The sequence below is a fragment of the Ambystoma mexicanum genome, chromosome 2q (genome assembly GCF_040938575.1).
Source record: "Ambystoma mexicanum isolate Mex_15411 chromosome 2q, UKY_AmexF1_1, whole genome shotgun sequence".
Taxonomy (NCBI): Eukaryota; Metazoa; Chordata; class Amphibia; order Caudata; family Ambystomatidae; genus Ambystoma; species Ambystoma mexicanum.
The window spans coordinates 1,347,331,112-1,347,355,449 of record NC_090924.1 but is presented as its reverse complement, the minus strand read 5'-3'; the positions used below and the strand labels follow the sequence as shown (position 1 = coordinate 1,347,355,449).

Genomic DNA, 24,338 nt, shown 5'->3' with positions numbered 1-24,338 from the left:
AGCCAGAGGCACAGAAAACCACTACAGAGTGAGATAGCGGCAGCCATTTAGGACTATATATAGCAGTGGGCACTCCCATAAGGGAGTCACAATGGGGAAGAGATATCCAGGATGGCTAATGGTGGCAAAAAGTCACAGCAGAGCAAGGGCATGGTGAGTAAAACCTCAGAGTAGCTGGCGGCGGAGAAAGCCACAGCAGAGTAAGATAACAACAGCAGCCATTCAGCACTATATACAGCAGTGGGCACTCACATGAGGGAGTCACAATGGGGAAAGGACATCCAGGGTGGCTAATGGTGGCAAAAGGTCACAGCAGAGCAAGAGCACAGTAGCTGTCGGCTCAGAAAACCACTGCAGAATGAGATAGCAGCTGCCATTCAGGACTATATACAGCAGTGGGCTCTCCCACGAGGGAGTCACAATGGGGAAAAGAAATCCAGGATGGCTAATGGTGGCAAAAGGTCACAGCAGAGCATGGGCACAGTGAGTAATACTGCCGAGTAGCCAGCGGCGGAGAAACCCACTCCAGAGTAAGATAACAGCAGCAGCCATTCAGGACCATATACAGCAGTGGGCACTCCCATACAGAGTCACAATGGGGAAAAGACATTCAGGATGGCTAATGGTGGCAAAATGTTACAGTAGAGCAAGGGCACAGTGAGTAAATACCTCAGAGTAGCCGTCGGCGCAGAAACCACTTCAGAGTGATATAGCAGCAGCAGCCATTCAGGACTATATACAGCAGTTGGCACTTCCATGAGGGAGTCACAATGGGGAAAAGACATCCAGGGTGGCTAATGGTGACAAAATTTCACGGCAGAGCAAGGAAACAGTGAGTAATACCTCAGAGTAGCCAGTGGCACAGAAAACCACTGCATATTGAGATAGTCGCAGCCATTTAGGACTCTATACAGCAGTGGGCACTCCTATAAGGGAGTCACAATGGGGAAAAGATATCCAGGATGGCTAATGGTGGCAAAAGGTCACAGCAGAGCAAGGGCACAGTGAATAATACCGCCGAGTAGCCAGCAGTGGAAAAAAACACTGCAGAGTAAGATAACAGCAGCACCCATTCGGGACCATATACAGCAGTGGGCACTACCATGCGGAGTCACAATGGGGAAAAGACATCCAGAATGCTTAATGGTGGCAAAAAGTCACAGCAGAGGAAGGGCACGGTGAGTAATACCTCCGAGTAGCTGGTGGCGGAGAAAACCATGGCAGAGTAAGATAACAACAGCAGCCATTCAGCACTATATACAGCAGTGGGCACTCCCATGAGGGAGTCAAAATGGGGAAAAGACATCCAGGGTGGCTAATGGTGGCAAAAGGTCACAGCAGAGCAAGAGCACAGTGAGTAATACCTCAGAGTAGCTGTCGGCTAAGAAAACCACTGCAGAATGAGATAGCAGCTGCCATTCAGGACTATATATAGCAGTGGGCACTCCCATGAGGGAGTCATAAGGGGGAAAAGACATCCAGGATGGCTAATGGTGGCAAAAGGAAACAGCAGAGCAAGAGCACAGTAGCTGCCGGCTCAGAAACCACTGCAGAATGAGATAGCAGCTGCCATACAGGAGTATGTACAACAGTGGGCAATCCCATGAGGGAGTCATAAGGGGGAAAAGACATCCAGGATGGCTAATGGTGGCAAAAAGTAACAGCAGAGCAAGGGCACAGTGAGTAATACCTCAGAGTAGCCAGCGGCTGTGAAAACCTCTGCAGAGTGAGACAGCAGCTGCCATTCAGGACTATTTACAGCAGTGGCCACTCCCATGAGGGAGTCACAATGGGGAAAAGACAACCAGGATGGCGAATGGTAGCAGAAAGTCACAGTGTGGCAAGGGCACAGTGAGTAATACCTCAGAGTAGCCAGCAATGGGAAGACAAAGAGTGGAGCAACAACGGCGACATCCTCTAGTGGACAATAGTGACATAAATGTAGTGGATTGAGTTCCCTCCCAGCGACACCTCCGAGATGGTGGCAATGGGGCGTCTGGGAGCTAGGTCATGGTGGGTACCTAGGAGCAAGGCATGAGTGTTGTAGCTTGGCCCGAGTATGATGAGGTCATCATGGAGCCACTTTGGGATGCCTGGACCGGACAGAGTGGGTGCCACTTCAGTTTATCTACTGCAGGGGGTCCTGGAAGGGCATCCCCTCTGTAACCAGCCATGTGATATGTTGCAGTGGTCAGCATCTGTGTAAGTGCTGCTGTGATGGTTGTGCCTTAAAATGTAATCCAGGTTGGGGGAAAGCAGCACGGTGCACGGTCCCATGATGGATCTCTCAACGGTTGACTGCTATTGAGCTCCTCGCATGTCTCAGGCTGCCGACATGTTAATCAGGAGCAGTTCTTTGCATGTTCTCAGTGGGTCTGACCATAAGCCACCCTGAAGTTAAGTCTTGTCGACAGTAACGGAGGCCTTTATGTGCCAGAATTCATTTTATTTGCTCTCCACTCCTGGAGTTAGATCTTCATGGCTGACATTGGTTTGTCACAACGTATTGAACAGCCAGGGCTTTAGTGTTTCCAGGAGGTTACATGCACCCCCCTTGTGAAAAGGTCCCTGGAAAGGGAGTCCCAGAGTTGTGGTGCGATAGAGGCAAAGGTAGAACCTTTCTTGTGTATCGCAAATTAGTTAGCAGAATTTTGGTGCTAGATCTTAAAAACCTTCTTGGGTGGTATGGGAGGACCTTCCCTTGAAAGTGTTCAGTCCTGCATCCCTGAGGGTGCAGTGGGTGATGCAGAGCGCTTTGAAGTGTATCCTCTTATTGGCCGGCGGCCGGTTGCGCATTCTTATTACTGGTTGATGTGGTCTCTTCTGTCGAGCATGAGTACCGGTCTTGCATCTGTGTTCTCGATGCGTTGTGGTTCCTTCAGTGGGTGGCACAGAATGCCAAGAAACATGCTACGGGTGTCGTTGTTCCTTGAAAGCAAGCGTGGTACGTCCGTGCGGGATCGTCTGGGACGTTGAGGATGGGCATATTCTGTCTGATTGAGCACGGGCGGGAAAGGATTTCTTGACCACGGCTTGGATGCCTGGTGGCGGGGATACTCAACTGTCCATCAGAATCTCCAAGTCCTTCATCACCTTGGATGCATCCAGGCAAGTGCCCATCTCAGGATGAGATTGTTGTGAGCCAAGTGGTGCTGACATGGGAAATCATGATTACTGCCCTCTTGATGTCTGTGTGTTGGTTGTTGGCTGTGAGTTTGGAGATGTTATTTATTTATTTATTCACATTTTTAAAGCACGCAGTAGCCCTTAGGCATCATGGCGCTGTTAACGTAAGTCATGCTGATCACATTCGAAAAAATCGTACGGTTTTCATGGCAGGCATTGGTTTTGCAGACATAGAAGAGCTTTGCAGCTCCATCACAAGCAACAGTTACACTGTAGAATTGACATGGGAAGGTGGTAACATGATCTCCCTAAGAGATATTGCATGTAGACGATGCAGTGTAGGCAGATTGAAAGGGAACACTGAGGGCCTTAATGAGAGTTAAGGGTTAGTTGAACAGGGTGGTCTTGAGGGATTTGTGAAAGCTGGAAACGGCGGGTTCAGTTCTGAGCGCATTGGGGAGGGTGTTCCATAGTTTGGGTGCAATGTGTGGAAAGCCAATGCCACCGGCATTTGATCTTTTGACAGAGGGAACTTGGAGTTGGTTGGCAAGGTGACTTCCTTTGGGGGCGTGAAGAGGTGTTCCTGGGTGTGGTTTCTGAAAGGTAGGAGGGGGCCGAGAGGTTAATACATTTGTGTGTAAGGGTGAGGATTGTGTGGGGCCATGGGTGACACTCTGCATGCAGGTTTGGCAGCGCCGATTCCACCTACAGGGGGCTACTCAGGTTATTTATGTTGTGTCCAGAAGGAATAATGCACCAATCATAGTACGGTTCTATGTGATGAAAAGACATTTTCAAAAATGATTTCATCTAATTTTTTATTTTTTCTCTAATTCGATTTGGCTGCAAACGATTGCAGGGGGGAGGCCCCCGCTGCCTCCCGCTGGCCACCCCCTATATTTATTATCACGGTTACCCACCCCCACACATATATCTGCGGCAGTGGTCGAAGTGTACGAAAAGAAGTAGTGGAACTATTTTCCCTGCTGGCCTGCCCCTGCTCCCACAAAGCCCATCACCACACAGCCCCCCCACACACAACACCCCCCCCCAAACACTTGCACCTGCTGTTTAAGGGAACCTTCAGTGCAGCGCACTGAAAGTGAAGGTTTCAACTTCTTCCTACACTTTTATTTTAAAACAAAACCATCCTGGAAAGGTTTCTTTTTAAAATAAAAGTATAGGAGCTGTACAAGGTAATTTAAAAAAGTAGAGGAGTACCGCTCCTGACCGCTCCCGCTCACTTCGACCACTGCTCTGCGGCCAAATTCATTAAAGAAATCCGACCCTTTCTTCCGCGTTGTAATCTTCCCATCCCCACAGTGGGGGCTTAGTCCTGTTTCCAGGAGTCTGTCTTTTGTGTGACTTGTGCCCCAGGCCCCGTGCATTACAAAGTACGGCACGATGGAGGGCCTGGGGGGTTAGGCGCAGGGTGGGGGAAACAGAACGGCGCGAAATACAAGGGGAGGGGCAGCCAAGCGGCGCCCCCACCCTCAGCGTTGCTAGGGAAACCCCACACGGATGGGGGAAAGGTGTGAGGAAAGCAACAGGGGGGCAGGAGGAAGTCCAGCCCCCCCCAGAGGGACAACAAAGGGCCAGGGGGGTACAAGTACCCCAAGGAAATGCAGGATGGGCACAACCAGGCAAGGAGCTCACCTCACTCGGGTAAGCTCCTAAGGCCTGGAAAAGGGGGAGAAGGAAACGTTTTGCCTCTACGGGCTTATCTCGTTACCTCCTTCATTTAAAGGACCAAGTTTGCCTCTGCGGGCTTATCTGGTGCGGGTCTGCAGGAAAGCGAGCAGCGCGGCGTGGCAAGGAAAGGAGGACTCACCGCGGCGGGGAGCAGCAACCAGGAAGCTACGTGGACATCAGGCACGGGGAGCGGGCGGCGTGCGGCGGGCTCCAGCTGGAAGAGGCGGCCGAGTGAAAGCGGAGGATCAAGGACACGACCGCGTGCAGCAGAGGAGCCGCCACAGGAACGCCGCAGACCAGACCAGGAAGAAGCAGGACGACGAAGCGGGCGCATCGGAAGATCGTCCCGGGTAGACCGAAAGCAAGACGGAGTGACGGCAAGACAAAGGGGGCGTGGCCGAAGGGAGGAAAAAGTTCAACAAGGAGCGGACGCGCTGGGGATTTAAAGAAACAGCCGCGCACGAGAGGTCACGAGGCTGGTGGCACAAAGCACTAAGTGCCCAGACCAGTAATCGGAAAGGGGAGGTTCGGGCCAGACCCCCGGAAGATTGCCAAAATTCTAAAAGGGCTATATATAAAAAAAAAAATAAAAAAAAAGTAATCTACTGGCCAACGGAAACAGAAAAAATAGATAACGAAATGTATTTTTTCAAAAAATGGCCAATGGGCCAGGAAAGCGGCAAATGAATAAAAACAGTCCGATTTACCCTCAGCTTCGCACGGAGGCAGCAGCTGTCAAGGATCGAATGCTGCCACGAGAACGTAAAACAGGCCAGTCACTGAATGGACAGCGCAGTGTGCGTGCAGTGCACACATTGGAAGCAGGACGACACGGAGCAGGCCAGGAGCATGGGGGGCGGGGGGGCAGCGTCAGGTCAGTTCACAGCTCCGAGAGGGAGCCAACTAACAATGCCCCAGGCCCCGTGCAGTACAAAGTACGGCACGATGGAGGGCCTGGGGGGTAGGGGGGTTTTAAGAAGGGTGTCGCATGTGGCGCGACGATATGCATACATTTTATGACACAGTTGCTGTGATGGCATGCCCCTCTTGCGGCCACGGCGGTTTATGGCCGCTATGCAGGTATTTGGATGGAAATGTTGCTTAGATGGCAGGCCCCCTTTTGCGACCACGGCACCATGGGCGCACCAGTGACTAGCACTTGTTTAAAACTGTCGTGGGAAAGGGGCTCCTGGAGTACTTAGGAGTGAGGATGGGAGTGGTAGCGCCCTCTGGCCTGAAGTGGGAGTCAAGGGTGTTATTGGTAGCCATGCGCATGTAGTAAAATAAGGAAAGTTAACGAATGGAGGTAAATATTAGGGACCGAGTTGATGAGGCTGCCCCTGTTTTCCCTGTGTGTGCATGGGGACTTCTCTCCTTTCTGTGTCGAGGGTGATATCACGGGCCGCATCAGGCACGGTGGATCCGACAATCAGTATGGGGTTGCCGGGGAAGCCCGCATGTAGGAGATCAAGCTGGTTAGGGCAGCGTTCGCCCAGGAGACAATTAAGCACCTGAGGAAAGGAAAGGCACGCCGAGAAGATTAGCATGGCCCCTGCGCAAGGATGACACGCAAATTCGTGAAGCGTTCCATATTTTAAAAGCACCCGTGGCACAATCAGTAAATGCAGTCAGCAGTAAGCATTAAAGGGGCAGTACATGCCGAATTTAGAACAACGGTCGGAACAGGCAACACGGGAAGCCAGACAGGGGCCCGGCGAAACAAGACAGGAAGAACAAGGCGAGCGAAGGCAAGTCTACAGGAAAGCCAGAAGAGGCAAAAGTCGGGAATGACGGAAGAAAGAACAAGAAGAGCGCAAGAATTCAGCGCATGGGCCAAAAAGGCAGAAAAAGACCATGGGGCCAAATAGGTGCTGGATGTGATGCAAAAGGAAGAAAGGGCTAGGGCAATGTCGCCCCTGCTGCTAGAGGATTCCACGGACAGCAACGAGGAAGCCACGGTACCCCAAGGACAGAAGAGGGCAAGAGAAGTGGCGGAAGAGTCGCAGAAGCCAGAGAAGAACATGCTAGACCCAAGAGGGGCACAGGAGCAGCCGGAGGCGCCGTTGAGGAGTCAAAGGAAAGGTATTGTTAAAAGGGATAACAGAGTTGGGGAAAAAATGGTGAAAAGGTTAAACACGGCTCAGGGTAAGTCGCCCAGAACCTGGGAGCATGGAGCACAATGGGTGCTTGATGTAATGAATAAGGATGAAAAGGCAAGGGCAAGGTCGCCTTTGCTGCTAGAGGTGGCCAGCTGCAGCGAAGAGGAATACCACAAGGCCAAAGGAGGTCGAGAGAAGACCCAAGAGGGGCACAGGAGCAGCCGGAGGCGCCGTAGAGGAGGCAAAGGAAAGATACGGTGAAAAGGGATAACAGAGTTGGGTGAAAAATGCTAAAAAGGTGAAAGGCATGCAGCACGGCTCAGGGTAAGTCGCCCAGAACCTTGGAGCATGGAGCACAATGGGTGCTGGATGTAATGAATAAGGATGAAAAGGCAAGGGCAAGGTCGCCTTTGCTGCTAAAGGAGTCCAGCAGCAGCAGGGAGGAATACCACAAGGCCAAAGGAGGCCGAGAGAAGGCCCGAGAGGGGCACAGGAGCAGCCGGAGGCGCCGTTGAGGAGGCAAAGGAAAGGTACGGTAAAAAGAGATAACAGAGTTGGGGGAAAATTGGTAAAAAGGTTAAAAGCATGCAGCACGGCTCAGGGTAAGTCGCCCAGAACCCGTGGAGGGAAGGTTAAGAAGCACAAGAGGCACAGGGAAAAGCAAGGGGTAACGTCTTCAGAGACGAAAAAGTAGCAAAGGTAGAGAGGGGGGCCATTTAAAGGCATGAGTGAATAGGAAGGGAGTAGTGAGCAATAACAAACAGAAAAGGGGGGCCTGGTCCAGTGGGCAACGGGGTTCCCATACGACAGAGGGTGGCACAAGGAAGTACGCCAGGGTCTACTCACCAGGGAACGACCACCAGCTTACCGGTGACACCGGGAGGGGTCACCACTGTAGCAATACAAGGGGCAGAAGCAGTAATGGCGAAATATGGCAGGCCCTCAGTCGTTAAGGACGCCCAAGGCCGGTCCATGAAAGCGCAATCATGGTATATGGATGAGAAAGTGAAGCAAAACATATCAGTAGAGGACATGAAGGAGGATGAGAAGGGATTATTAAAAGGGCACCAGTAGCAAGGACCCCTTTTATAATGGGAGGGCGGCTTTCCAAAGATTGTACATTGTTATATTGCAGAAATACACAGAAGACGGGGTGTCACTTGTAACATACCAACAGAGAGTCTTAAAGGTCTACAAAGCATTTGGGCATAATGGGAAAATAAGGATAGAAGCAAAGACAGGTACAAACATCAGGATACGATAATAACGACAAGGAATCTTTTGAGGTCAGGGGAACAGAACTTGTGGGGCAGTCAATAGGGGACACAAAGAGGACGGCAGAGTAGCAAAGTAACAGACCACCAACGGTGCAAAAGGGGTGGCAGGGGAGATAGCGGGAAAAGCATAGCTGGGAGCATGGAGCACAAGAGGAAGGGCAGGAAAGGGGAAATGCCAAAGTGTCCATTAAGCTTACACGAATAAAGCATCGGGAAAAGGAGAATATGGCCGCGTAGATGGCAGGAAAATAACACCCACACCGGGAAAAGGCATGGGTTCCACGAATAAAGCTCCGGAAATAATTAAGAGGTTAGCCATAAGGCTGACTGAAAAAGGAAAAAGATGGCCACATGTATGGCAGGAAAATAACGCCCATACTGGGAAAGGAATGGGTTCCCCGGAGAAACATCGGAAATAATGAAAAGGTTAGCCACAAGGCCGACTGGAAAAGGAAAATATGGCCACGGGTTGGCAGGAAAATAACGCCCATACCGGGAAAGGCATGGGTTTCACGAATGAGCACAGGAAATAAGGAAAGGGTTAGCCATAGGTTTGGCTGGAAAAGGTAAATATGGCCAGGTGCATGGCAAGAAATTAACGCCCACACCCGAAAAGGCATGGGTGCCACGGGAGGAGAAGCGGAAATAGCAACAAAGAGGTCCGAGAAATAGGTAAAACCAAAGGAACCAGGGCGAGTCAAAGAGAATCAGGACAGGAACGTACAAAACGGGTAAGCAGTACAAAAAGCAGGTAAATAGGTGATAGCGGAAACAGGACAAGACGTAGGTAAAATGTCAATGGCCAACAGGGGTGATTGCTGTTAAAAAAGCATTGGCCCAGGGTAAAAGGAAAAGATGGGCAGCAGCACATTTGTCTGCGGTCGCATATACCACAAAGGTGGCCGGGGTGACGGACCCAACAAATAGCACACGGATAAGGAATGGAATGAGGGGTTGGGCAAGATTGCAAGAGCAGGGTGGGATGCAGCGGAATTTGGGACCCACCCGTTTCTGAACAGGGGCAAGCCACTTCAGCATGGGCAAGAGGCCTGGGAGCGAAAGGCGCAAAGAAAGTTGGGGGGGTTGAGGTAATCCACCTTGGGGGCAGTGACCTGGCCAAAACAGATAGGAGCGGATTGATGCGCAACATGTGCGAGCCATCAAGGGCTATAGCCCATTGCTGGTGGGAAACCAAAATTTCTGAGATATTTACACGCAGAGTCTGGTACGGGGCGCGCAGGATGCAGGCCATTGAAACTACAAGGAAAAGGCTAAACAAGGCAGTGGAAAGTTATCGTAGGAGTACAGGGCCCCAGTTTATAAAGCATGGCTTATCACAGAACATTCCGGAGATAAGGGATGGGACAATTTTCAGATAGTATTCTCAGAGCCTTAGCAGCGCGAGGATGCAGTTAGGAGCGCGTTTTTGGGGGGACCTGAGCGCGGCCGAGGCGGCACCCACTCAGATGTGGCGGCACGTGTCCAGGAACGGATGCCCCAGGGTAACTAAGACGAGCCGAGGAGAAGGCTGGGCATCTACAACCCCTGGACACGAAGTGCCCAAAAAGCGAGTTGGTGTTATTCTGTGTTTGTTATGATTATTATTTGGTGTTATTTTCTGTAGAAAATAAACAAGCCTACGGCCGATAATTTTTCCACAAACAAAAACCTGTCTGTACTATTCTTTCGGGGGAATAGGGTAATAGGAATAAGAGCGACGGGGGGGACCCCACTACTCAGCCTATGCCCCAGGCCCCGTGCAGTACAACGTACGGCACGATGGAGGGCCTGGGGGGTTAGGCCCAGGGTGGGGGAAACAGAACGGCGCGAAATACAAGGGGAGGGGCAGCCAAGCGGCGCCCCCACCCTCAGCGTTGCTAGGGAAACCCCACACGGATGGGGGAAAGGTGTGAGGAAAGCAACAGGGGGGCAGGAGGAAGTCCAGCCCCCCCCAGAGGGACAACAAAGGGCCAGGGGGGTATAAGTACCCCAAGGAAATGCAGGATGGGCACAACCAGGCAAGGAGCTCACCTCACTCGGGTAAGCTCCTAAGGCCTGGAAAAGGGGGAGAAGGAAACGTTTTGCCACCCAACCCACCCAGCAGAAAAAAAGGCAAGGAAAGGAGACAGAACAAGGAACAGGAACGCCGAGTACTTTCTTCGGTACACGGTAGAAGAAAGTCGTAGGCGGCGGCACGTGTCCAGGAACGGATGCCCCAGGGTAACTAAGACGAGCCGAGGAGAAGGCTGGGCATCTACAACCCCTGGACACGAAGTGCCCAAAAAGCGAGTTGGTGTTATTCTGTGTTTGTTATGATTATTATTTGGTGTTATTTTCTGTAGAAAATAAACAAGCCTACGGCCGATAATTTTTCCACAAACAAAAACCTGTCTGTACTATTCTTTCGGGGGAATAGGGTAATAGGAATAAGAGCGACGGGGGGGCCCCCACTACTCAGCCTATTTTCTGCGCTTTGCTCGTCCACGGCATGACGTCTTATGCCGCAGCAAGCCACAGCGTGTACTTACAGGGAAAAGTGTGATTTCATTTGGGCGGTACAGCGAATCCCAGCACAGACGCCACTTAACCGTGTGAAAAGAATCGCGTTACTGGGGAAGGTCCAGGCTTAAAAACAACGCTAACTGGGATGGCAGCCTCGCAGACCAAGCCAAAAAACGAACTATCCCCCAACTCTGTCCTTGTGTTTCAGCCCTCCCGCAGAGCGCCCGCTTTCAGTGCCCATTTAGGTTCCTAACAAGACTGGAACTTTGACCTCAAATTCTCCAGCCACAATGTGCCCTCCATCCCGTCACGGCTCACCTTCCCCTCTTAACACCCGAGTGCCGTCTTTCTTCCCCGAGCCGGCGTGACCATCAGAACAGAGCTAAGCCCTCCCTGCCAGTCTGTGGCAGGAGGAAGGGATCCAAATTAGTGCTATATTTACCAACACACCGGTACATTCCACTCGGGACAACTCCTACACACTGGCAGACAAAATCCAAGACTCCTCTCAACCACCACTATAAAACTGCTGGGTCCCAGAAGAATTTCACCCATGTCCACGAATAGCAAAACCCACGGTGCCAGGACTGTGGCACCACAACACGGCCTACATTATCTCAGGGAGAGATTCAACTGGGCCACCACCAACGGAAAAACAAATATTTCTGTCCAGAAATGTGCCTGGCAGCAGCCAGGGCTGAGTGCTAGTACTTCAGTGTGCACTAAAACGGTACTGCACAAACCCCTCCAGCTGCCATAAAAGCGCCCTACGTCATCGTGTTCTAGCCGCGCTTGAGCAGGCAAGCACTTACTGGGCGTGCACAGGTGAGTGGTGGCAGTGTAGGAGCACCCTATTCTCCAGGGACTGGAGACCACAGTGGTCGAAGGTACGAAAAGAAGTAGTGGAACTATGTTCCCTACTGGCCTTCCCCCGCTTTCCACACACCCTCCCACGCACAATACAAACCCCCAAACAAATGCGCCTGCCGTTTAAAGGAACGCTCAGCGCACTCAAGTGCGCGTTTCAACTTCTTCCTACATACATTAAAATAAAACCATTCCGGAAAGGTTTCTTTTTAAAATAAAAGTATAGGAAGAGTAAAACTTCATTTAAAAAAGGAGAGGAGCGCCGGTCCCATCCGCTGCCGCCTACTCCGAGCACTGCTTGGCGCGGTGCTGCAGACAGACACAATCTGAAGGAAAGAGGCGACAGCGGCGGGGTGTTTATTTCTCCACAATCACAATGAGGAGTTAGACCCGGCCCCACAGGGCTCTTTTGTGTGGTTAGATCACCCTTGTGGGTCTCCTCCCCCCAAGTTAGTGGTCCGAAGATGAAGGTGAGGTCCACTAACAGGGGTGCCGGTCGACAAGCTGAGATCATAGCGCCAAGGCTTCGCTTCCAGACACATAAATAAGAATGAGCAAACTGTGATTCTATGAACAAATTGGAATTCTGGAATAAAGTATTCAGAGTTGCAGAAAAGATATTTAAATGTATTCACAACCGCACTGCCAAAATAAAACAGGACCTTATTCTTCTGTCTTCTTATATCATTGTGGGTCAGTTAGGGCATGGGTCTGCAACCTGAGGCTCTCCAGATATTTTGGACTACAACTCCCATGAGCACTCACAATATGGTATAATCGCTAGGCCTGATAGGAGTTGTAGTACAAAACACCTGGAGAGCCAAAGGTTGCAGACAGCCTGTTAACGTATTCACCTTCTGTTTCTTTATTTAATATTGGTACTTGCCTGAAACTGTTCCCAAGCGCTCTGCACCTTTTAACTCTGGTATGCAGCGCTTTACAAAACACCAAATGTTGTTATTATTAACCAACCTATTTTATGCACATGTGTGGTAGACTAGTATGACACCCATTTTTTAGGTTTTGGCTATTTGGTGGTGCTCTAGGCGCTGCTCATAAGACGAAATTCTTGGCAAGAGAGGTGAAGATGGGCGAGAGATGGGATGTAAAGAGGGGCAAACATCCTGTGGGTGTTATATGGATTTTTACCCCACCCATTGACCGCCCATGTCATTCACACGCACTACCTGAACCTACCCACACAAAACCTAAGCCCCTGAAAAGGATGACAGTGCTATTTTTTTAAGGCTTAATCCATTTTGCAAGAAAAGTATACAAAAGACTATCAAAAACAAAATTAACATTAATTGAGTGCAACAGAGGAGGAACGCACAATGAAAACTTTACAGAATACTTAGGGCCCCATTCATGGATAAGTGCGCATTACTCCCTCAATTGCCGCGTGCCAAGAACGACATTGCGTGAGCCTGCGTACAGAATAAAAAATGTGTGTCCCGTGTATTCATGGAATTCACTGCGCAAAGTAATCGGCCACGCGAAGGAAAGACTTGGAACCACTCATTCCATGATGTCAAACGCTAATGATTGGATATTCGCAGCATCCTCATTGCAGTAAAGGGTCTATCAGATGCACAGCTACCCAGCTACCCAGTCCCAAGTATCTCGCAGCAGCGTTTTACATGAGGAACGCGCACCAACATTGAGACCGATCACCTCCCAGGATAGGATTGGGAGACGCCTATCTTTAGATTGTGGATAATTCCATCACAATACTAACATCACATAATATAATTCATGTTATGATGCTTTAGGAAACTTTAATTAACATGTTTTATTAAGATAAGGTGAGCCCTGAGGAAGAGAAGTATTTTCTCGAAACACGTGTCAACTCTTTCAGTTCACTTTACTTCATGGCTTAGCTAGGCCATCTTCTGAAGTAGCCCCCCCTCCCCCCACTCCCCTGAAATTTAAGTTTCGCTGGCCAGAATAAAAAAACGAATTTTCAGAATGCAATTTAAGAAACCCTTCAAAGACCAACAAAATAACCCCTCATGGACTTATATGGGCGAAGACACACATTATAACAATTAGTGCAGCAGCTACGAGTATTGCCATTTACCATCTCACCAAATATTCTGCTTCTCAACGCCCCTTCCTTTCTGGTCTCCTCTTGGCAGCATTTCTCTGGCCAAAGGTTGGCACTAGTGGGCCACTGTATGGCCCAAACCCAACAGGAGGTCCTATTTAGGCCCCCAGTCTCCAAATGCAATCAGGTCGCAGTCAGTTGCTGAACATACTTTCAATCGGTTGGCAACCCCGTGTCTGTCACACGGTCTTCGTGTGTTATTGTATTTCTTTACATTGGGTATATGTTTCATGCTTTATGTTTAATTTTGCACGTGTTCTCCCTAACACATGCATTCTGCAGTGTGAGACCTGGAGGAACTCCCCATTTAAGCAGCAATCTACAAGGCGACAGCAGCAAACGACTGCCAGCACCAGCCGTTCAGCCCGCGGACGGGGAGAGCAACTCACGAAGCAAGTCGCAGCTCCGCGAGTTCGAGTCCCGGGGCGGGACTGAATCCTCTTCCGAGTTTCATTAAACCGAGTAACATGACACGGAGGTAATTATAACAGCTGCAAGTAGGAAGGATCCGCTATGAAGCGGGCTGTAAGAACACACATTATTATCATCTGGCGACTCCAGCTTTACCATGACTGCTCCCCCGTAATGTGATTTGTAAGGTGTCAGCAATATTGCTTCTTTACACCCAAACCCACTTGTTGATTATGGAGATAGACAATGTGGATGACTCTGAAACCTACACGACCCCCCCCTCCCTTTCAACCTTTAAGTGCAATATTCACACCCCTATTTTCAGGAATCACACACGCCTTTGTCCTGGCCAATGAGTGCTACGTTGTAACGCTTCGCATCTAATCTGCCGAGCTGTCCGTCTGTCTGTCCAGACCAGCAACATATCTGTCGCTCTACTCCCTGCTCTATACATCTACGTGCAAGCATATACTGTAATAACACCTGTGTTTTAAAGTGCTACGAAACGGTTACAGGTCACATTCTGACAGGCGGACTAAATCCTGCACCTTTTCACATTAGATTCATTATATACGTACACTTGTGATGTACAGCGCTACGACCCTGCAGATCTATTGCAGGAGGCGCTACACCACGGCGCGGCGCTACATCATAAGAGCACAGTGCCCACGGCGGGTACTTACGATCTCTGCCAGCAGCAGGAGGCCCTGCGGGGTCCGGAGGAAGCCTCGGTCGTAGGCGATGCTGGCGGTGCTGGAGAAGCTGTCGCTGGGCGTGCTGGAGGTGGTGCTCACGGTGGGCTGGCGCGGCTGCTCCGGGTCCGCCATCCTCCCCTGGGGTGGGTTGGAGATGAGGGGCTGAGTGTCGCACTGGTGTGGAGGGGCTTCAGTTCCTTCCCGCACTGGGCACACAAATCACAGCGCCCAAAGGTATTCTCGAAGTCTTAGCGGCTACTAATGTCCTAGGAGGAGCTATCCGGGTGATTTACAGCCCTCCTTACAGGTCAGGATGGTCGCTGAGATGTGAGGAGGAGTGAGTTCCAGACCAGGCGCTCCTCTTGGTTCAGGAGGAGAGGCGTCGTCTTCGTGAATGTCAGGATTATGGGACTAGGACCAGGACACACTTCACGTTATCTCACCAGGCCTCGGCCCCCCGTCTGCCCAACCTGCGAGCGCTTAGAAGCAGCAGAAAACTTGGCGCCAGCAGCAGGTGCCAGCGGAGCCGCGGTTGGGGACGGGAGTGGCAGAAAGCGAGTGCCAGAACTCGAAGGCTCCTGCAGGGCTGGCACCTGCCTCTGGCAGTGCTGTGCAGTCCCCGGTGGCAAGGGCTGGGTGCGGTGGGGCAGCCGGCAGCCGGCACCTGAGGAGCCTCCTGCGGGGAACCCTCGCGCTTCTCTAAGGGAGGGACCTCTGTGTATCCACCTCTGGGGACCCAGTGCCCACCTCTCTGGCTGGAACTGTGGGCAGTGGGCGAGGATCCTTGACTGCACTGCCCTCTCGCCTGGCGTCAGCGCTTGAAGAGGGCAGAGAAGCTGTAAGCCGAGTTGAGAGACGGTCGGCGACCTCCTCTGACCGTTAAATAAAGTGTATTGGCCTTATCCAATTACAGCGCCGTTCGCACTCCCCGCCCCTCCCCCGCCCGCCCCTGGGCTCGCCATTGTTTGCCGACAGGCGCGTCTGATGCACTTGTAGGCCCGCCAGACTCTGCCAGCCCGGGAGGAAGTGCTTTATTCACGAGCCCGCAATTCACATCCCCTTTTCCTGTAGCACGCACCCGTCTGCCCATCCCCTCCCCGCCCACCTGCTGAACGTGCCACCCGGAGAGCTAGCTCGGTCGGTCATAGTTCTGCTCCAGTCATCTGTGCTAGTCTAGCTATGACTCAGCCTTTCATCTTTCATAGTTCGCGCCTTGAAACACTCGTGTATAGGCGCGTTATAAATGCCATATCATAACATATCATCTTTCCGAGGTCGGGGCAATGAGTGCCACAGACTGCGACCAGCAATAACAGCGATTGGGCCACAGCTACCCAGTACCCCAAGCTGGGGCTTGCGGGCTCTATTTAATTGGGTGTGAACATCATTAAAAAACGTTGTTTTCATTTTTGCGTGGAAGCGGCACGAGTTTCCCGGAACTGACACGATTAGGGCGGGTCATTTGTCTATGCATGACACCCCCTATTATAAACAAAATGAGCGGATGAGGCATGTAGCTCGATTTTTAGAAAGATACCCCAATAGGCACACAGGACATTATTTGATGAGGTTTAGATTGCGTTTGCATTCCAGAGACAGCTAACGCTCGGGCCGCAGTGCAGCACTATGTGGTTTCTGCAAAGCGGAGGGAAGTCGCAGCAACGGGGCATCTTTTCACCCCTGTCCTGCTCCAGCTGGACACCGCACTGTTTATTTCGGGAACATGGCACCTGTTTTCAATGGGATTGATTTCAAAGCTTTTGGGGTTCATTGTTGGAGCGGGAGATCAGCTTCAGGCATGATAGCGGTCCTTGGTTTATGAAGTCACTTACATTATTCTCTATACATGCTAAATAAATAAATAAATACATCATTAGGAGAGCCTGTAGAAGGCATCCTATCTCATTTTGTAGTGCATTTCCTGGACTTGTGTTGCTTGATTTTCTATGAAATGATGTGTGTGGTGTCGTTTTATTGTTTTGATGTGATGATGGATGTGTATGATGTTTTTATTAACCTTTAGACGAATGTTATTTTTTTTAAAATATAACCAGTAACAATAAATAAATAAATAAATAAATAAATAAATAATTAGCAGCACACACACGCGGCGCCTGCTGCGCCTCGAGATTCTGTGGTTGCCATCCCTCTGCAGACCCTCGCCGAGTGTGTTACCGACGTGATCAGCAAGGTTCCGGTGGGAGTGGGGGAAGGGTGTAGTTTAGAGACCCTGGAAAGAGGGAGCCGAGGGATCCCTGTGCCGAGGGCACAGCTGGAGGTGCCCCCTCGCCCCCGCCCCCCGGATCACACGTCAACGGCCAGAGCACTGCCGCTAATTCTAATATTTTGCAAGGCTCAGGAAGGCACATACTTGGCCCTTGCTCCCGGGTGATGGGGCTTCACTTATTACTTTGATTACATCATTTTTAAATGTTTTTTATTTATGCATACGTTTGTATAGCGCGCTTAACCCGTGGGTGTCTAGGCGCTGCTGACTACAGCATAGGTACGTTCAAACAGCAGGGCAAGGACTGCTAATGAAAGAAGGAGGAGGTTTGTGGGGGGGGGGGGGGGGGTCAGTCGCTTTGGGAACAAGGTGTAGGAAGCCCTTATATCCTGAAGGCAGGGATCTCATATTTTGGTTTGTACCCAGGGAGAGTAACTCTATGACCTAGCTTATCCACCCCTCTCTCCCTGAAATGACACTTAGGGATCTCTATTGTCAACTCCTTCTCCATAACTTTCCAGCACCATTGCTATCTAGTATATAACTTTCCAGCACCATTGCAATCTAGTACATAACTTTCCAGCACCATTGCTATCTAGTATATAACTTTCCAGCACCATTGCTATCCAGTATCGTGCTCCTTCCTACCCTTCCCATCAGTGGTGCAACAACCATTGCACTGATTGGACATTAGCGCCCCCCACCACTCCTCCTGAAATTTTGGGTCATGCTGACTTGACCTGACTGACCTACAGAGCGTTACAAGACAAGGCACAGACAATACACGGTGCCCGCGGCTGCACAGTTAACAAAGGCCCAAAAATTACTAAGGTCAAGCATTTCATAGAAGCTGCATTGGTGTGCACACATTTTAAGGCAATTAAAATCGTGATGGGGTGTTAGCACTTGCATGTCAAGGGAGTGATTGGAAGGGTGAGGGGGTGACATGAGACAGCTCCTTCTCACAGCAGTCCTTAAGTGTGTGGTTTCAGACGTGGGGAGAGTTAACTGCAGCATTGAAAGCTGCACCAGAATAGTCTCATTAGAATGTGTAAAGAAGTTAGATGCCCCCCACACAAGTAGGTTTCCCCTCCCTCAAAGATGTTAGCCCCTCTCCCAAATATGTAAAGGGTTAGCCACTCCACTCCCGAAATTTGTGTCTAGGTGCACCTCTGCTTCCCATACAGCAATATGTAATCCTGCCACCCCAAGGCTTTACAGCCCGTGTCCGGTCCTACCCATCGTTTGGGTAACACACTGGGTCGTATTTTTTCACCGCATACCGTGGTCTTGTTTTTTCCAGCCTTGCAATTGATCTACAATTCCTGAGGTTGGTCCCAAACCTAAAGTCTGGAAGCGCAGCTGGAGGTCTGCAGACGCAGCTACGGTGGCTCAGTCCATAGTGTCAGGGCGTCAGGCCCATCCAGCGGTGGACCTGATGTCTCTGACTCAAATATTTACAGCCACGGCTGATTGTCTTGCCCTTGCAGATCGTGTAGGTGGCAAGTTCGCCAATCTGAGCCGTGGTTCGATGATGCTCTAAAGCTCTTGCGGCTTAAGCAACGGCATGCTGAACGAAAGTGGAGTGGCTACCACCTTCAGTCAGATCGCGTGCTTTTGCGTCAGGCCACTACGGTGTTTCATAAATCTATTGTGGCGGCTAAGGGCCGGTTCTACTCAGATAGGGTCGCGTCTGCTCTCAATCAGCCCAGAGAATTATTTGAACTTGTGTGCTCCCTATCCCCCCCACTGCTACAGCACAGGCAGGGGTTGCTCCCTCAAAGGAGCTGTGTGATTCTTTGTCAAGGTTTTTTTCTCAGACAAAATTGTGGGTATTCGCAATACGATTGCATCGTTGGCTTTAGGCCCGGGTTGATGCCTAATTGTGTCCCTCCGAGTATATGGTCTTTTTTGCCCTCCTTTTCATTAGAGGATATAATAAGGGAAACCCTCATGCTTAAATTGTGTTTCCTCTTCTGAAAAAAACCCTTCTTTGCATTCTTCTTGCCCTGCTAATTTCCGTCTAATTTCTTTGTTACCTTTTTTCATGAAGTTATTGGAGTCTCTTATCTCTCCTCTTCTTAGCTTTTTTCTTGAATCCTCTAGCGTTTTTGATCATTTCCAGTCTGGTTTTCCCCCTGGCCGGGGCACAGAGAGCATGCTGCTCTCTGTTGTGGATGACCTTGCACGTCTCTCTGACCGGGATGGAGTGGGAGCCCTGATATTATGAGACCTATCAGTCGCTTTTGACACTGTCGGCCACTCCATCCTGCTTGCCCGTCTTGCGGGGGCAGGGATAACCGGATATGTGCTATCTTGGTTTCTAGCTTTTTTTGGTGACTGCACAAACTCGTTCTCTTCCACCTTTTCGTTCTGCTTCTGTGTTGTTGTCCTGTGGGGTCCCCCAGGGTTTGACTTTGTCCCCCATTTTGTTCAATGTACTGTAAGGAACTCATGGTGGCAACATTAAAGACAGACACAAGCGATCACAGTTCAAGGGTGTTTATTAAATTGTATAGGTAGGTTGGAAACACGCCTAATCTAAACCTAAATCTAAGATGGGAGCAAGCTACGACCATCAAATAATAATAAGGCAGTCCAAGTGGTGTCTTGTCAAATAAAAGGGCCTATATTAAAAAACCCATTGCCAATCCTTACAGCTAAATACAAAAAGAGTGTAGGATAGTATTCACAAGAAAGAAAGAAGTTTTCACAAATGATAAGCCAGGATGTGGTAGTCTCCCTTCCCCACATTTTGGGCACATGACAAGGAGGGACTCCTGAGCACAGCACACTGTCGAGCTTTCCCAGCACGAGATGACAGTTCCATTCTCAGGTATTAGGACTTTCGGTGGTTAAGTCTCTTTTCTATATAAACGTTTCTTGCCTCTGAGGACCTGATGTGTTAAAAAATAACAAACAAAAGTTCCTTTCCAATGTATGTTGGGTGACGACTTCACTCCTGGGTCCTACTCTTCCGAGCTCAGACCCTTCTTGAAAATGTGCCTCCCGCCGTCAGGTTCACTACGGCATTCATGTGTCGTTGGGTGATGGCTTTTCACCCCTGGATCACCCTCTTCCGGGCTCAGACCCCTCTCGAATGTTAGCCTCCCTCCTTCGGGTTCACTATGGTTTTTTCCAAACGAGTTCAACTGTTGCATTCACAAGTTTTAATGTCCTTTTAAACAATTCACTATGGACCTCCCTCTGTCGGGTTCACTCGTGTCAACACAATGTTCCCTTTGCTTTCTCACTTTTCAGAATTCATCTCCCTTAGCTTGGTTTGTTGGTGCCAAGACTATCGACTGTAGAGAGGATTTTGCTAGACCCCTGTATGACCACTTTTACCCTTTCCTTGCGGCTCTCCTAAGGCCTTCTAATATCGGTAGTTTTTACAAAAGGCAGATCAACCAGAGTCTCTTTAGTAAGCAGCCATGTGGTCCCGGACCACTCTGTAGCTGGTTTTCCCTTAATGCTAACAGTTCTTTGAACTACCCTTAATTTGCCGTTTGCGACTTTCGTTCAACACAGTTCATTTTCTTATCGGCTCTCCCCTCGACTCATCGGCTGTGATAAACTGCTTGGCTTTTCTTGTCTCTGGGATCAAGGCCGGTACCACGGTAGCATATTTCCCTCCCTGTTCTGATTATCAGTGTAGGTGTGCTCTGTGTGCCATTAGCATCTTCTGCATCACACGTTGGCTATTGTTCGCGGTCTTATGATTCCTTCCACGGAGGCTTAGCGAGTCTGGGTCGAAAACGGCAAGGTTGCTTCTCTCCTTGCAACCCTTTCCGTTCCAACAGCCTTTCTTCTCCTCTTGAACTGCCGTACTTGGTTAGCTATCTCGCTGTGCGGTCTGCCCTGCTCTCCGTGTGCTCTCTTGCTCCACCTTCTATCTCTGTTGGGAAGGGAAAGGGCCATCAGGTGTGTGTGATTCTGGTCAATTGCCTGACTTTGCCTGACCCTTGTGTTGCGACATGTCAGGTGAACGGTTAGTCCGTTGTCTTTCGTGGTGTAAGAACATTTTCATTTTGGAAAAGGGGGGGGTAGAGTGTCTGAGTATCCTATGTGGGGATAAGGTGTTATAAAAAGGGGGATACCGCGTCTCACCCGTTGGTGTCCCACTTCCACTCCACGAGGACCCCCCCATCCAGGTGATCCTCCCTCACTGGTCCACCCCCAGAAACTGGATCCAATAGCGATGGCCGTGTCTTGGCCACTTGGATGACAGATCCCCGGGCACTAGTCAGGGAGACACCTTCAGGTTTCATACAGTACATCCAGCCTTGGTTGAGCTCATCCACTCTCACAGCCTCCGATGCTACTCCTACACTGATGACACCCAGATTATTCTAGGGGTCGATCTTTCTCTTCCAGATCCGGCATCTCAGCTGCAGAGTTTCTTGGAGGACATGGGTCATTGGATGGGCTACAACTGGCTTAAATTGAACAGAGATAAGACTAAGGTCCTGGTGGTGTGCCCCCACCCCTCTGCTTCTTCTATTTGAACTCCCCCTTTCTGGCCCTCTTATCTTGGATCTTGTCCTATTCCTGTTTCTGTTGTGCAGGATTTGGGAGTTAAGATTTCTTCATCTCTGTCTTTGGAGGCTCAGGTGGCATCTTTATGTCAGCCTGGGCACTATAAGCTCAGAGGTCTGCCTAGGCTATTGGATTTCCTCCCTGCACAGTTTCATGCACCTGTGGTCGCTGCACCGGTGCTTAGTGTACTAGACTACTGTAATTCCTTGTATTTGGCCCAGCCACTGTATTTAGTTAATCACCTCCAAGTGCTGCAAAATGCGGCAGCCAGATTGGTGTTATGTTATGTGTTTTTTTATAACGTGCCGATAGCCTGCGGGCATCAGGGCACGGGAGTGTCCGGGTAATTCAGTGCGCATAATATTATGTGCTGTAGAGGGCGGTCTGCGGAAAGATAATGAGATTATCATTGGACAACGTGGGTTTTCAACGATTTCCTGAATCTCCGGTAGTTCTCTTCTAGTCGTAGAGTTAGTGGCAATTTGTTCCAGCCTTTTGCTGCCTTCAATCCCCCACCGTATGTCTATTTCTCCGGCCCTACGACAGCTGCATTGGCTCCCTGTGGCCCAGAGGGTTCTGTTTAAATGCATGTGCATTGTGCACCATGCCTTTTATGACCTCAGGGCCGAGTATTTGCAGTGCAAGATTTGCCCCTATTTTTGCAATCATCCACTCCGTTCTCTTGAGTCTTGTTCTATCTCTGTCCCACGGGTGCGACTGTCGGTTCGGCGGATGTGCCTTCGTTGTTGCCGCAGCGAGGTCCTAGAATTCGCTCTCTTTTCATCTTCGGGCAGCGGCTATTCATTTATCCTTGCGTCGGTTATTGAAGGCATTTCTTTTTGTTTAATTCACGTCAATGAGGGCTGGGCCCTCTGACTGTACCATGTCTAGCGCAAAGATGCTCCTGGGCGTATGGGCGCTTTATAAGTTAATTAAATAATAATAATAAAAGGTACATTCCAATCCCTTCAATAAGTGTGACATCAGTCTTTGAAATACTGCCACTGCACAAGCCAATCCAAATGGCCTCCTGCCATAGGCATGTCCATGGAGTGGCCTGGGGTGGGCACCTGCTACCCCTGTAATCTGATTGACCAACCTATGTGCCATCCCATGATCCTAAACTATGATCATTAAACGTTAAACACAGGAATGTAAGTCACTAATGTTACGAATTAAAGTAAATATGGGTATTGGAGACAAATAGTAAATTAATGCTATTCAGACATGTGTGCGTGTGCTCGTACTTCATGCCACCCCTGCATAAGTCAGTGCTCCACTTGGGCCACTCCAGTCAAAAGAGTCTGGACATGCCACTGCCTCCTGCAGTAGTCATGTAGACCAAATGGGGTTAAAAATGATGTGAAACTATTGCAGTTTTCTGTCAGCTGCATCTGACGATAAGCTGAAGGCACCTTCAACATGGTAAACAAGTCTGCTCCTTGCCCACAATTTAACATGACTGAAATATTCGGAAAAGGAAAATGTGTCCTTCAATATATTCTGGTTCAAGTCCCTTAGATCTCCACAAACTCTAATCTTGCAACTTTTCTTTAACACCACTACAATCACGCTTACCCACTCTGTGACAATTCTTTTGTGACAATTCTATCCATTCAATGATGTCTCCTTCTTTTAAGTTACTGGCATTAATCTGGGCAACCCTCCAGACCATCGTTCTTCGCCTGCCAAGCCATTACCGAAGGGGAAAGTCCATATGCAAAGCAGGCTTGGTCCCACCACAAAAGGGGCAGTCCAGCCCGAACTACTAGGTCACATCTCATCTGCACAAGACCAAAAGCACCACCAGCTATGTTTCGGCCTCATCAGTGAGGAGTAGCTTGGGTCTCTAGGCCCAGCAGGCACAGGACCCACATTTGGGCAGACTCATCCCACTCGGGGGGGGGGGGCTGTAGAAAAACACAAGAGGTGATGGTTGGAAGGTTTAGAATTAATCTTAACCTCTGGCATTGCTCTGGGCAACCCTACAGAGCTATGTTCTTTGCCTGCCAATCCATTCCAGAAGGGGAAAGTCCATATGCAAATCAGGCTTGGTCCCACCAAAAAAGGGGCAGTCCAGCCGGAACTGCTAGGTCATATCTCATCTGCACAAGACCACAAGCATCACCAGACATGTTGCGGCCTCATAGAGCCTCACCAGTAAGGAGTAGCTTGGATCTCTAGGCCCATCAAGCATGGGACCCACGTTTGTGCATACCCATCCCACTCGGGGCGACTATAGCAAAACACAAGAGGTGACAGTTGGAAGGTTTACAGTTAATCTTAACCTCTGGCATTGCTCTGGGCAACACTCCAGACCATTGTTCTTCCTCTGCCAATCCATTACAGAAGGGGAAAGTCCATATGCAAATCAGGCTTGGTCCCACCCTAAAAGGGGCAGTCGAGCCCGAGCTGCTAGGTCACATCCCTTCTGCACGCAACGACAAGCATCCGCAAGCCTGTTTCAGCCTCATAGAGCCTCATCATTGAGGAGTAGCTTAGGTCTCTTGGTCCAGCAGGCACGGGACACACGTCTGGGCATACCTGTCTTAATTGGGGTGACAAGAGGTTATGGTTGGAAGGTTTAGAATGAATCTTAACCTCTGGCATTGCTCTGGGCAAGCTACTCCTCACTGATGATGCCCAGGCCTTTCTGCAGCGTTTGACTTGGTAGATCATGCTCAATTGGTCAAAAGATTATCCACAACCTGGAGGTGCGCTAGGAAGCTGCAGCATTTACTGAATCTTTTTTGGGACCAAAGCATGCAAGGGTGGCTAAGGATGGTCATCAAGCAC

At 50.0% G+C, this 24,338-nt stretch overlaps 2 protein-coding genes and 1 pseudogene across 3 annotated transcripts in view; 2 read left to right on the top strand and 1 right to left on the bottom strand.

Moving 5' to 3' along the window:
• CMTM8 (CKLF like MARVEL transmembrane domain containing 8) overlaps nucleotides 1-15,670 on the bottom strand; it is a 131,279-nt gene extending 115,609 nt beyond the window's left edge. Inside the window, exon 1 of the mRNA XM_069648802.1 lies at nucleotides 14,765-15,670. Coding sequence (XP_069504903.1) covers nucleotides 14,765-14,908 — 144 coding nt within the window. The 5' untranslated portion in view covers nucleotides 14,909-15,670. The remainder of the gene's footprint in view (nucleotides 1-14,764) is intronic.
• The window catches only part of OSBPL10 (oxysterol binding protein like 10), a 2,898,140-nt gene that overhangs the window by 536,218 nt on the left and 2,337,584 nt on the right, over nucleotides 1-24,338 (top strand). The gene's annotated exons all lie outside the window — the stretch shown is intronic.
• On the top strand, nucleotides 6,350-6,415 carry LOC138570497 (U6 spliceosomal RNA; annotated as a pseudogene).